The following is a 13,454-nucleotide window of genomic DNA, read 5'->3' as shown; positions in this document are numbered from 1 at the left end:
CGCTTGGAACCAGCGCCCACCGTGCTGTCCTCTGCTCCGGGAATGCCACACCACACGCCAGCCAGCTCTCAGTCACCCTCCCAGGAGGCGGAGGGCATTGGCGAACCCGTGGGTCCATGACACTCCGTGGGGCTGTTCCTCTGAGTCCAGGGTCCTTTGTGTCCGTCCCTTCTCCAGTTCCATGTCCGTCTGGTCCTCACATTCTTGCCACCCAGGCTTCCCAGCCAGTGATTCTCAGATTTTAGTGACCCTGGAATGAGCCAGGGAGCTTGTCACAATGCCCGTTCCTGGGCTGCGCCCCTCAAAGTCCGAATCAGCGGGAATCTGTACCGTTTAAGAAGCACATTGTGAGGAAGTAGTCCATGTGCTCCTTCTGAGAAACGGACGGGCTCGGCACCTTGCCTGGCGGCATCGAGGGTGTTCAAGGATGGTGCTATGCCCTATTCGTATCAGCGTCACCTGTCATTTCCTGAGCATGTGCTCTGTTCCAGGCCTGTGGGGCACACTACATACACTTTCACTTCACCCTCAAAGTGCTCCATGAAGCGACACCTGCATTTGACATGTGAAGAAGGCACTGACGGGGTCAGGGTCCCCCAGTGTGTGGTGTGTGGTTCTCTGCAAGCTCTTGTACCGCAACTGTGCCCCTCCCAAGTGCTAATCCCAGCACAGATCTCACCTGGTGCAATTAGTTCCTGGGTTCAAGATGGTCCTCAAGAAATACTTCCTTTTCCAAAAACCCAAGTCCGTAAAAAGGAAAAGGTCTAACTTCCCTTGAGCACATGCTATTGGCTGGGAACCTTGTAGCTATATCTGTTTAATCTTCACCAGGGCAGTTCTAGGTAGGCATTCTTTATACCCATTTTATGGATGGACGTTAATAGTCCAAGGCTAAGTTTACCCATGGTCATAGCTAATCTGAGGATGAGCTTAGGTGTCTAACAACAAAGCCCCTCACATGAAAAAGATCTGGAATCTCCCCAGTCTACCTCTTCACTCAGCACTTTCCAAAGTGTGTTTCCCGGAACAAATGCCAGTGAATACTTGGAAGGACGTGTTCCGTGGGCATGTTCGTTTGGGAAATAAACAGTTTCTTTACTGCAGGGCTTCTCGAAGCCTATTATATAATAACAAGCAGTTTCAACTTGGTTGCCCAGACGTACCTGACCATGAAGCCATTCACAGGAGCAGTGTTTCATGTAATATAAAAGCTGGAAAATGTCACATTTCACATTTCAACTCTACCATGAATTCTCTCTGAACCACGACCCTTAGCCAATCCCTCCCCCTAATTCCAGCTGCAACTCTCCCCCCTCAGGGAAATCCAGTCTTTAATACTAACATTCACGGCATCACAGGACACTGTCCTTCTCCGAAGGGACAGCTGCACATGAACTTGGGTGCCTCCTAGTCACTATTGGTCTGACTCGGAGAAATCCAAATGGATTTCCCCGTTGTCTGCTGGCTGCTGACTAGGCTCATTTTAGCTGATTTCTTGTAATAAGATATATATACAAAATTAAAAGTGTCTAAAGGATAAGCTAAAAAAATCTATAATGAAAAGATCTAATTTTTCACTGTGCTTCCGTGGCAAGTCTTATGCGTCCCCCAAGGGCGCACGGACCCCGCTTTGTAAACCACTGAGGAAGGAACGGCGATGGGCTCTGGGACTGCACGACAGAGCTGGGTTTGAGTTCTGGCTCTGATAAAACACGACCTCTGTGAGGCTGAGCATCCTCATCTGTAAGACGGAGACCAGAAAGCCTTCCCCACAGCGTGGCGAAGAGGACTAGAAGTCATGTGTGCCTCACACACACAGAATTCATAGTCTTCAAACGCGTTCGTTGCCTGGTGCAGGAGTCGGCAAACTGCTTAAAGAGTCAGATAGTAAATATTTTGGGCTTTGGGAGCCAGGAGGCAAAACCAGAATGTTATGCAAGGACTTACATAACTCCTTAAAATGTAACCAGTTAGCCTGTAAAAGCCATTCTTAGCTCTGCACCAAAACAGGCAGCTGGCGGGATTAGGCCCTGGGGCGGTAGTTTGCCAACCCCCCTGGCCCTGGTCGCTGCGTCTCCTATTTTATTACTACTTTCCTCTAAATGGAAGTTTTTCCACCGTGTGTTTATGGAACATCAGCCCCTCACATGATCGCGGCACAGCATCGTGTGGTCAAACCCACTTGGCAGCCACCGCGCGAGCCTCTTCCAAGCCTCCTCCTTGGGGATCCGTGTCACACGCTGCGTGCGAAAGGCCCCGAGAAGCCTGCCATCACGAACCCGTTTACCCGGCGTTAACCCAGTGTCTCCAAATTGTATTTGACAACAGAGTTCTTCTTTTCCCACATAGCGTTCAAGGAACATCCCACAGAACAGACTTGGGAACATGCCGCTGTAGACCCCAGGATTTAATCGTTACTCAGAATGTCACGGTGTTAAATTGAGTCCAGGCCCCATCAGGCGAGCCTCTGAGGACTGTGACTTGGATGGTGCGCCTTAGGATCTTCAGCGGAGTAGCCAGGCCAAGTCGGTCTTCCTTCGGAAGGAACTGCAGTTTTCTCCCCGTGCGTGTCTCGGGATCACGTGGAGGGCCCCGGGAAGTCCCTCCGAGAAGGGTCGAGGTGCCCGAGAGAGCACGTGTGCACCGTGGGGAGTAAGCAGCAGCCACTGGGTGTCCTTGGAGGGGATTTGAGAACCAGGTCACGTTCTCGCTGTTGAGAACATGGACCTGCCAGGCTACTTCCAGTGTATTTTTTCACTGGTCAAATGCAGTGCTTCCGCACCATCTTAGTCCGTTCGGGCTGCTCTAACAAAGTGCCGGCGACTGGGTGGCTTACACACAACGGAAATTGGTTTCTCACAGTTCTGGAGGTTGGAAGTCTGAGACCAGGGCGCCAGCATGGTCGGGTTTGGGGAGAGCCCTCTTGTGGGTGGCACACTGCTCACTTCTTGTTGTATCTTCACGGGGTGGAAAGAGACCAAATTGGCTCTCTGGCCTCTTCTTATAAGAGCACTCCTCTCGCCCTAACCGGTTTGGCTCAATGGATAGAGCGTCGGCCTGCGGACTCAAGGGTCCCAGGTTCGATTCCGGTCAAGGGCATGTACCTTGGTGGCGGGCACACCCCCAGTGGGGAGTGTGCAGGAGGCAGCTGATCTATGTTTCTCTCATCGATGTTTCTGACTCTCTATCCCTCTCCCCTCCTCTCTGTAAAAAATCAATAAAATATGTTTTAAAAAAATAATAAAAAATATCACCAAAATGGAAATGCAAAGTGAAAACGTTCTCATAGAGAAGTTTTATACCCAAGTTAAGAAACACTGTTTCCCTGTTTCCTCATAACCCTCCTCTTCACTGTGCCAGGCCCTGGGGCTGAGCAGACAGACATTCTCAATCGGAAAGTCTTTTTGCTGCCCGCCTCTCCACTTCCCGTCAGCGCCCTGGGCGCGGGGAGGAGGGTGCACGGAAGCTCTGGGTTGGTTCTGGAAGGCGCTCAGAAGTGCCGGGATCACCCAGTGACTCACGTCCACGCCGGGGCTGGCTCCTGGGGGGCGCACAGCAGCAGTGTGTTGAGAGACACCCCGAAGCTTCTTCTGGAACTTCATTTCTACCCAAAAATTCGTCAGGGGGGAGGGAGGGAGGGAGGGAACTGGGAGTCAAGATTTAAGCAATTTAACCAGCAAGTTATTTGACACATGTTTATGTTAAACAGGGACATGTTGTGCAATAAAATATAAAGCTTGCCTGTGCTTTTAAGAGAAAACTGCAGACTTTGAAGAAATGGTTTCACTGGGCTGCTCGGGGTCAGCCCCGGGCCCTGGGCCCCAGGCCCCTGAGGGAACTTGAGTAGGTCAAGTTTGAGAAGCTACGTGATTCATCAGCAAGGAACACAGAGCCCTTCAGACCTCCTTCCAAGAAGGTCTTATTTTCGATCCAAACCAGATGCCCCATGGAGCGGGGAGGAGCTGTAGAGCGTCTCCAAGAAACAGGACACTGCATGTTAGTGCTTATTGTTTCTGAAAGCAAATGCTTTTGAGAACTTCCTGCTTTTCAAAACTTTCAGTTCTTCTGGTCACTTCATGGGGAGTGTCCATATTAAGTTGTATCTCTATTTGATTACCTTAAAGAAAACAACTTGGGCCCAGCTGGCGTGGTTCAGTGGTTGAGAGTTGACCTGTCAACCAGGAGATCACAGTTCGATTCCAGTCTTGGCCTTTTCCCTGGGTTGGGCTCCATCCCCAGTGTAGGGCGAGCAGGAGGCAGCTGATCAATGATTCTCTCTCATCATCGATGTTTCTATCTCTTTTTTTAAAAAATATATTTTATTGATTTTTTACAGAGAGGAAGGGAGAGAGATAGAAACATCGATGAGAGAGAAACATCAATCAGCTGCCTCCTGCACACTCCCTACTGGTGATGTGCCCACAACCAAGGTACATGCCCTTGACCGGAATCAAACCTGGGACCTTTCAGTCCACAGGCCGACGCTCTATCCACTGAGCCAAACCCGTTAGGGCGATGTTTCTATCTCTTTCTCCTTCTCCCTTCCTCTCTGAAATCAATGAAAAAATATATATTTTTTAAAAGAAAACAACTTGTTCATTTTTCAGCTAAGGAGTACCAGTTTGGGGGTGGGGTGGGGTGGGGTGGGGTGGGAAGGGAACACCTGAATTCCCACAGGTGCACGTCCAATATTTAGCATCAGGACCTGGGACTCATGTAAGACCAAGTGACATTCAGGTGCTACCTCACCATCCGCTGCCTATCCTCACCCACTCACAGGCCCCAATTTAGGGAAAAGGCTAAGGGTTCCCACCTCTATGCTTCTCACTCATCGTCGAAAGCTGGATAGTCCGACAATAACTAAAATGTCCCTTCTGTGTGGGCGGAAACACAGCTGCCCTGTGGTAGGCTAGCAAGTGGCTTTGGTGGCAGGAAGAAGAGAGCTAGCATCCCCTCAGACTGCTCTCCTTCAGTCTAGAGGGGCAGTATGTTCCCTGCAGAGCCAAAGTCCACCCGTCACCTCCAACAGTGGGTCAGTAACATCAGCAAAGAACACACACACTCGCCACTCACGTCAGTTATGAATCCAACGTGCCTGGCTGAGGTGCCTGCACAGGCAGCTCTGTGGCCCCCAGCAGACCCATGGCAGGGAGACTTCCAAGGGACAGAACTGCCTTGGCACAAGATGACTGAGCCTAGCGCCCCTATGGACATCCTGAAACCACCTTCATGTGTGAGAACCCGGGAATGACCACCAGAATCCTGGGGCCTGCTCTGGGCCAGGTGTGGTGCTGGGAGCTGAGGATGGAGATATGACGAAGAGAAGTGTCGTCTAGCCAAGAGGGCTGACCTGCAAACAACTGCAGGGAACTGGGGAGAAACCTAAGAGAGCAGCTACACAAAATGTTGGAAGGGAAACTGGCCTCCAGGGTGAGGATTAGGAAAAGCTTCCTGAAAGGCCCAAAATAGAGGACACACAAGGTGAGGGCAGTGTTCCCAACACCTGAGCTGTGTGAGGAGCACCCTCGCAAATGTTGCCATGCCCACATCCCACATGTTTCAGTATTTACTTAATATTTTACTTAAGTTGATTAATTCAACCCAGCCAGGGTGGCTCAGTGGTTGAGCGTCCACCTATGAACCAGGAGGTCATGGTTTGATTCCTGGGTCAGGACACATGCCCAGGTAGCAGGCTTAATCCCCAGCGTGGGGCGTGCAGGAGGCAGCTGATTAATGATTCTCTCTTATCATGGATGTTTCTATCTCTCTCCCTCTCCCTTCCTCTCTGAAATCAATAAACATGTATTAAAAATAAATAAATAAATAAATAAATAAATAAACTCAAAAGTTAAATATACTTCTTTGAAGGGAAGCATTCTATCCTGGCAATAAATTGAAAAGCTGTATAGTTTTCCATTATTAGTAAGTAACTCTAAAGGTAATGAGTAGAAGTAAAATGGTGTCACTGAGTTCCAACAAGGTCCAGTTAGTTACCTATGGAAAGTTCTGACCTTGAGTTCTCTCTATCTATCTATCTATCTATCTATCTATCTCTCAATAGATTAGCATGTGTTAAGGAGGTGTCAAAGACAAGCTAACACCAAACTGAGATTTTATAGTTCTAAAAGGAAAAGAATTGCAGTACAAAAAATGGTACTAACTTGTACACTGTAATTTGATGTCATTTCATGCATCTGAAAATACCACCCAAATCGCCTTTCCCACACTGGATTAATTTGAATGCTTTTGTTAGGTCTAGGGGGCATGAGACAATTTAACCCAAACGTAGACTAGCCGTGACGGGAGAAATGTGGAAGGGTAATTACGGCACTCTGGACGCTGGGAAGCAGTACATTTCCATAACTGCAAAGTGAAATCGGAACAGGACCACCCCATTTGATTACCCTTTTCAGGATCTCATAATGCTTTAATAATGCTAGAGATAATTTTGATTTTAATTAAAATTCTTTTGTTGGCAGTGATAATGGCATCAGGCATTAGAACGGTGGAGTCAGACCAGACCTCAGTTCAGCAACCTCAGAACTTGAGTTCTGGCTAAGAAAGAATTCAGAGCCCAGATTCAAACTATAAGAGAAGTTTATTTAGAAAGGTGAGAGACAGGCAGGGGCGGGGGTGGGGGTGGGGGTGGGCAGCGAAAATGAGAGAAGAGAGGAGAGGAGAGGAGAGGAGAGGAGAGGAGAGGAGAGGAGAGGAGAGGAGAGGAGAGGAGAGGAGAGGAGAGGAGAGGAGAGGGGAGGGGAGGGGAGGGGAGAGTTTTCCTGGGCCTGGAGCTGAAACACAACTGAGACCTAGATGTATTTGATTCTGGTCAGAACCTCACGTCCTGGGGGCTTAATGCTTAAGGGTTATGTTCTGCCCGGTCCCCTTGTTCATTTCCTCTTTAAAGGGGTATAACCTGCATGACTAGCAACATGGCAGGGGAGGAAAGGTCAGGGGAGGGTCTGAACCACATGACCGTCCATAGGAAAGGTCACGGGGTATAAGCATGACCAGGGATATGCTAGGGGAGGAAAGGTCACCCTGGGGGCGAGGTTCCAGCCCAGTGTTGCCCATTGCTAGGTGCCCAGGGTTTTCCACCCTGGTGACCTTCCATACTTGGCCTGTTGTCCTTGCTATGCTCACGCTGTCTAACTGCCTACCACTCGTTGAGCCTCTTTTCAAGACACTACTGAATTATAATAAGATGTTTTAAACCCTTTGTGTGGAAGGAAACAAAAGCAAGAATTCTTTATAGAGAATGGTGCTATAACACTTACCACATTGCACAGTAATTTTGTGTTTATGTGTCTGTCTCCCCACCAGGCTGGCACCCCTGTGGGCAAGGGATCTGTTGCTTTTCCGTCTCCCGAGTATGTGGTAAAGATGGGGGCGGGGGTGCATTATTACAGTGCTCAGTGTCAGCTGTCTGAATGCACCCACCCAGTTAGGGTGGTGGGAGGCGAAGAAAAAAACACACCCAACAAATACTCTAGTATGCGGCTGTTTTCTTCATGTGAGGCAATGTAGCGTGGTAATTAATTTGGGTTTAGACAGAACTGAATTCTCACCTCTAAAGTGAGAATAATAGCACCTGCCTCACAGGGTTGGTGTAAGGATTAAATGAGTTGATAGATGTGGAGCCATTAGCACGGTGCTAGCACATAGTAAACACTCCGTTGTTGGTAACTATCATTATTTTGTTGTTTTTATTGACATAATTACACACACAAGTTATCATTGTTGTTTGTGGGTTTTTTAAAATATATTTTTATTGATTTCAGAGAGGAAGGGAGAGGGAGAGAGAGAAACATCCATGATGAGAACCAGTGATGGGCAGCCTCCTGCACGCCCCCTACTGGGGATCAGCCCGCCACCTGGGCATGTGCCCTGACCCGGAATCAATCAAACCGTGACCTCCTGGTTCTTAGGTCGAAGCTCAATCAGTGGGCGCTGGCCGGGCCCAATTATCATGTTTGAATGGCGTGGACATTGTGCGTTTCAGCTACCGGGAACCCACTTTCCTTTCTCCATTTTCTAAAATTAAATGAAGAAAGGAAAGTGGGTTCCCGGCAGCTGGAACTAAATTAGGGGAACCAATTTTCCCTTCCCCTCCATCCTCGTGATTAGAAAGGGACAGGCTCCGCTCATTGGCTACAGCAATAGGCACATGACCCAGGCCTGGCCAATCAGGACAGCCCAGACTGCCGGCTCCCATTGGCTCAAAGCCAAGCCAATGAGACGCCACCTCGGGCGCGTGGCCGGCCATTTTGAGGAAGAGGAAGTCGTCTCTGCCTGGCAGTCTGGCCGAGTGGGCACGGTCCTCTGCGGGGTGCAGTTTTGGGTGGGGCGCGTTTCCGGCCACTAACCAAACGGAGGCCTGATCTCTCACGTATCCGTAGAGGGAGCAGTTCTGGCTCCGTCTTCCTAAGGTATTTTTCGTCAGAAGGTATTTTTTTAATCTTTATTGTTGAAAATATCACAGAATACCCCTGTACCCCCTGAGGGAATGTTAATTTCAGCTGGTGGGCTGTGAGGTGAGGGTGTAGCGGTCAGCACTGCGGGCGTTAAATGCAGCAGAAATGCCACGCTGCACCCCCCTGTAGCTCTGGCGCGTCGATGCTCGCGTGGCTGCTGCGTGAAGCCCCCCAGTCAGGCCGCACCCACGGGCTAAGCCCCTTCACGGCTCACGGTTCCTCCCCGGTGCGCCGAGCATTGTGCTAGGCTCTCGGGAGGCAAAGTCAAATAAAACCTGCTTCCCGCCCCCTCAAGCCAGAGAAACGCAACTCAGACCGGCCTGCAGGGATGACCAGGGAAAAGCGTTGATTTGTGGAACTGGACATTCCCCGGGAGCAGGTTCAGGCGTCGCTGGGTCCAGCTCCGGTGATCCTCGGGGCTGGGGTGTTTCCTCTTCCTCAGCTGTAGTTCCCTCCGCGCTGACTTCCCCTCGGGTAGGCTCTCTCCTTTTGCAGAGTGGCCCCAATTTTCCCCTCCTGGAGGGCTCTCAGACGCTCCAAATTTACAACACCCCCCTCCAATTCATGCTCAGAAAAAAAAAACACACACAAAAAAAACCACATAATTTCTTCCAAAAAGGTAAAAAAAAAAGACGGCCCTGACCCTGACCGTGATTGGTCACGTGCGCATCCTAAACCCATCATGTGTTTGGAATCACGCTGATGGGCTCACGCCTGGCCGTCAGGACCACCTGGAATGGGGGGTGGCGTGGGCTCCGTCGGAATCCTACGGACTGAGGCCTGTTGCCAAACGTGATGCAAGCAGAGGGCTCAGCCTGTGCTTGTGCAGTCGGCTGTCTTCTTGCACCACTGCCTTGGCCACGAAAAGAATGTACCTGTTTAGCATGTTGCTCGGAGGAGAATGAGAGACATCCGAGACAACCCCTGGCTCGGCCCCCAGCCAGGAGTGACGTCGACTTGGCCCCAGCTGACCCGAAGACACGTGGGAACCACCAGTTACTTGGAAATGATTTTCAAACATGTGGAAAGGTTGCAGGAGGAGGCCGAAGAGCATCTTTACGTGGCTGTGCCTGTTGTTAACATTTGCCCCATTTACTTTATCATTTGCCCTCCTTATATGTAATTTTTCCTGAAACATTTGAAAGGAAGTTATGTGACCCGTATCTTTTTTTTTTTTTTTCCAATCCTCACCTGAGGATATGTTCTCTTGATTTTTAGAGGAAGGAAGGAAGAGAGAAACATTGATGTGAAAGGGAAACATCTATCGGTTGCCTCCCATCTGGGGATGGAACCCACAACCTGATCAGGAATCGGACTCCAAAACTTTTGGTGCATGGGACGACACTCCGGCCAACTGAGCCACCCAGCCAGGGCTCTATCATATGCTTTTGCACCTAAATCCACAACTGTGTTTTACCTAAGAATAAAAACGTTCTTTTATAATCACAGAGCAACTTTTCACTGCAGGAAATTGGACATTGATAATTTTATCTACTCTCTCATTCATATTCTAATTTTATCAATTGACCCAATAATGTCCTTTATAGAATCATGTCTCTTTGTTCTCCTGTAATCTGGAGCAGTTTCTCAGCTGTTCTTTGGCTTTAATGACATTGATTTTTTTTTTTTTAATATAGCCTCCCTCTTTTTATGATCATATGTCCTCCATTTGTATTTGACTGCCATTTCCTCATGATTCCATTCATCTCCAGTCAGAGTTCTACAGAAGAAGCATTGTCATTCTCAAGGAATCCCATTTGGAGTCAGACAATGTCCACTTGGTCATTTGGTCAAGGTATTGTGCATTTTTTCCTTTGTTACTATTTTCTGCTTGCAGTGTCTGTGGGGTGATAGTTTAAGATAATGCAAATATCCATTCACTCCTCATCAGAATTTCTTCATATATTTCACATTCATTGGGGATTTTTGCCTGAACCAGTCTTTACTAATGTATTAGTCAGATCAGGCTGCTACAACAGAATATCATAGACTGGGTGGTTTAAACAGCAAACATTTATTTCTATTTCTGGGGGCTGGAAATCTGAGATCAGGGTGCCAGCATGGTCAGGTTCTGGTAAGAACCCTTTTCTCTTTGTATTCTCACAGGAGGGAGGGAGGGAGGGAGGGAGAGAGGAGGGGGGGAGAGGGAGGTAGGGAGGACAGGCTCTCTTCCTCTTATAAGGGCACTAATAACATCACGGGAGCTCCACTCTCGTGACCCAATTACCTCCCAACAGCACCACCTCCAAATACTATCACGTTAGAGTTTCAACATATGACTGGGGGGAGGGGCAGAGGCATTCAGTCCATCGCAACTACTGTGGTTGACAAATGATGATTTTCCCACTCCAGCGCTTCCTTCAGACCCCACTCTTCATTGCCTGCGCTGTGAAAATGGACATGGGCCCTTTAAATATTGTGCCTTGGCCAGTTGGCACCATGTTTGGCTTTGACAGTAGAGGGCACTGGAGAGACACTGCACGAGGAATAACCATTTGCTCCTCAATGGGCTCCCACAGCATGGGCAGCTCCTCCAGGGCCAGGCTCCTGGGCTGTGTGCAGCCTGCCCATTGTCCAGCCTCTGCAGCACAGACAGCTGCTCTTGGGGAGCAACTTCAGGATACAGGGCTGCTCTAGCTGCAGGCTCCTGCAGCGGCTTCTCCAAGGCCCAGAGCCCCTCAGGTAGCTTTATGGCATAATAGCTCTGGTGAGACACTGCCTATGATATCTCTCCAGCACCCTACAGCATGGATTTCCAGCCATTTCACTGATGTCTCACTACTGTTCACCAAAGCAGGGCCATGTCCTCTTTGAGGAGGTCCGGCTCTTAACTCTAGAGCAAGCATGTCAAACTCAAAGGCTAACATGGGCCAAATAAACAAGGTTTAAGTGTATGTGGGCCGCAAAAAAAAAAAAAACACAGAAGCTTCAATTTTCATAGAAACGTAGGTTTGTTTCGATAGAGACGTGCTGAATACAAAGGGCTGAAATAAATGAGTAATCATTAACATAAAATAATAGAACATTTTAATAACAATATTTTTTCTTCAGTATTCACTTACCAGACACTGAATAACTGCACAAATTAATAAGCGTAATGCAAATAAACCTATTTTTCTTGTTCTCCGAAAGCAAAATATTTCCTGTTGTGCACACTAAACAAGTCAGTCCAAGACTAATGACGTGGCCATCGGCTGCTAAAATATTTGCTGCTGGTATTAGTGGAGAGAAATGGTGTACCTGTGCGTAAGGGAAATGAATGCAACCCGATTATAGTAATCAGTCATTAGCAAATGTTGTAGTTCGTTATTAATAATTATGTATAACAGGATATTGTAAAAATTAAGTTACGAAATTTTTATTAAAACGTTTCTTAGATACCATTATATTGGCTGGGCCGCAGAAATATTCGTTGTGGGCCAAATGTGGTCCGTGGGCCCGAGTTTGACACGCTTGCCCTAGACCAGTGATGGCGAACCTTTTGAGCTCGGCATGTCAGCATTTTGAAAAACCCTAACTTAACTCTGGTGCCGTGTCACATATAGAAATTTTTTGATATTTGCAACCATAGTAAGACAAAGATTTATATTTTTGATATTTATTTTATATATTTAAATGCCATTTAACAAAGAAAAATCAACCAAAAAAATGAGTTCGCGTGTCACCTCTGACACGGGTGTCATAAGTTCGCCATCACTGCCCTAGAGGCACCTCTCCCTTAGTGTACCGTCTCAGCCCTGGGGCATGGCTGCTTCTTAGTCAGCCACCGTCTATACTTCAGAGTTCCTTTTCCCTCCCATGAAATTGAAATATCAAAACTAAAGAAAGAATTTTAAAGAAAAGCAACTATAGACAAATATCCCCCATAAATGTAGGTGCAAACATTCTGAACAAATTTTTGGCAAATTGAATGCAAAAGCGTATTAAAAAGGACAAACATGGTCAAGTCAGATTTATCCAAGGAATTCAAGATTAGTTTAATATTTGAAAATCCATCAGTGTAATTCATCATAATAACAAATTAAAATGAAAAGGCCATATCACCTTAGTATATGCACAGTCATTTTTCAGAACATTTCATCTTCTTGATGCAAAAAGGCATTGGGAAAATCCAAATCCATTCTTGATTTTTTAGAAACAACTCAATAAACTAGGAAAGAGAAATTCCTCAGTCTAATAAAGGACATCTATAAAGACCTACATCTAACTCTTACAACGGAACAAAAAAAGAAAAGCCAATTAAAAATGGGCAAAGGCACTTAAATAGACATTTCCCCAAAGAAGATATGCAAAAGGCCAGCAAGCATATGTACAGATGCCCAACATCATTAGTCACTAGGAAATGCAAATCAACACCACAGTGAAGTACTACTGCATACTCAACAAGGTGGCCATAGCAAAAGTAATAACAATTCAGAAAATATCAAGTGTTTTTGAAAATACGGAGAGGAAAAAAAAAAAAGAAAATATGGAGAAATTGGAACCCTCATATATTGCTATTGGAAAGGTAAAGTGATATAGCTCCTGTGGAAAACAGTTTGGTGGTTTTTTCCATAAATTAAACATTGAATTACCATATGACCCATCAATTCTACTCCCAAAAGAATTGGAAGCAGGTGTTCAAACAAAAATTTGTACACAAATGTTTATAATAGCACTATTCACAATAGTGAAAAGGTAGAAACAACCTAAATGCCCATCAGTTGATGAATGGGTAAATAAAATGTAGTCTAGCCACACAGTGGAATATTATTCAGCCATGAAAAGGAATGAAGGACTGATTGATGCTGCAAAATGGATGAACCTTGAAAACATGATGCTGTAAACATTACAACCAGTCACAAAAGGCCACATAGGATTCTGTTTAGACAAAATGTCCAGACTAGGCAGATCTATAGAGACAAAAATAGATTAGGGCTGGGGCTGGGTGTTGGTAGGAAGTGGGGAGTGACTGCTAATAGGATGGGATTTATTTTTGGG

At 47.1% G+C, this 13,454-nt stretch overlaps 1 protein-coding gene across 1 annotated transcript in view; it reads left to right on the top strand.

Moving 5' to 3' along the window:
• The first annotated feature begins 10,229 nt into the window (after positions 1-10,229).
• Positions 10,230-13,454, top strand: part of UBTD2 (ubiquitin domain containing 2) — a 39,602-nt gene continuing 36,377 nt past the window's right edge. Inside the window, exon 1 of the mRNA XM_059699191.1 lies at positions 10,230-10,269. Coding sequence (XP_059555174.1) covers positions 10,245-10,269 — 25 coding nt within the window. The 5' untranslated portion in view covers positions 10,230-10,244. The remainder of the gene's footprint in view (positions 10,270-13,454) is intronic.

This window comes from Myotis daubentonii, chromosome 5 (genome assembly GCF_963259705.1).
Source record: "Myotis daubentonii chromosome 5, mMyoDau2.1, whole genome shotgun sequence".
NCBI classification, from domain to species: Eukaryota; Metazoa; Chordata; class Mammalia; order Chiroptera; family Vespertilionidae; genus Myotis; species Myotis daubentonii.
The sequence above is the reverse complement of the archived record's forward strand: the minus strand, read 5'-3'. Positions and strand labels throughout refer to the sequence as shown.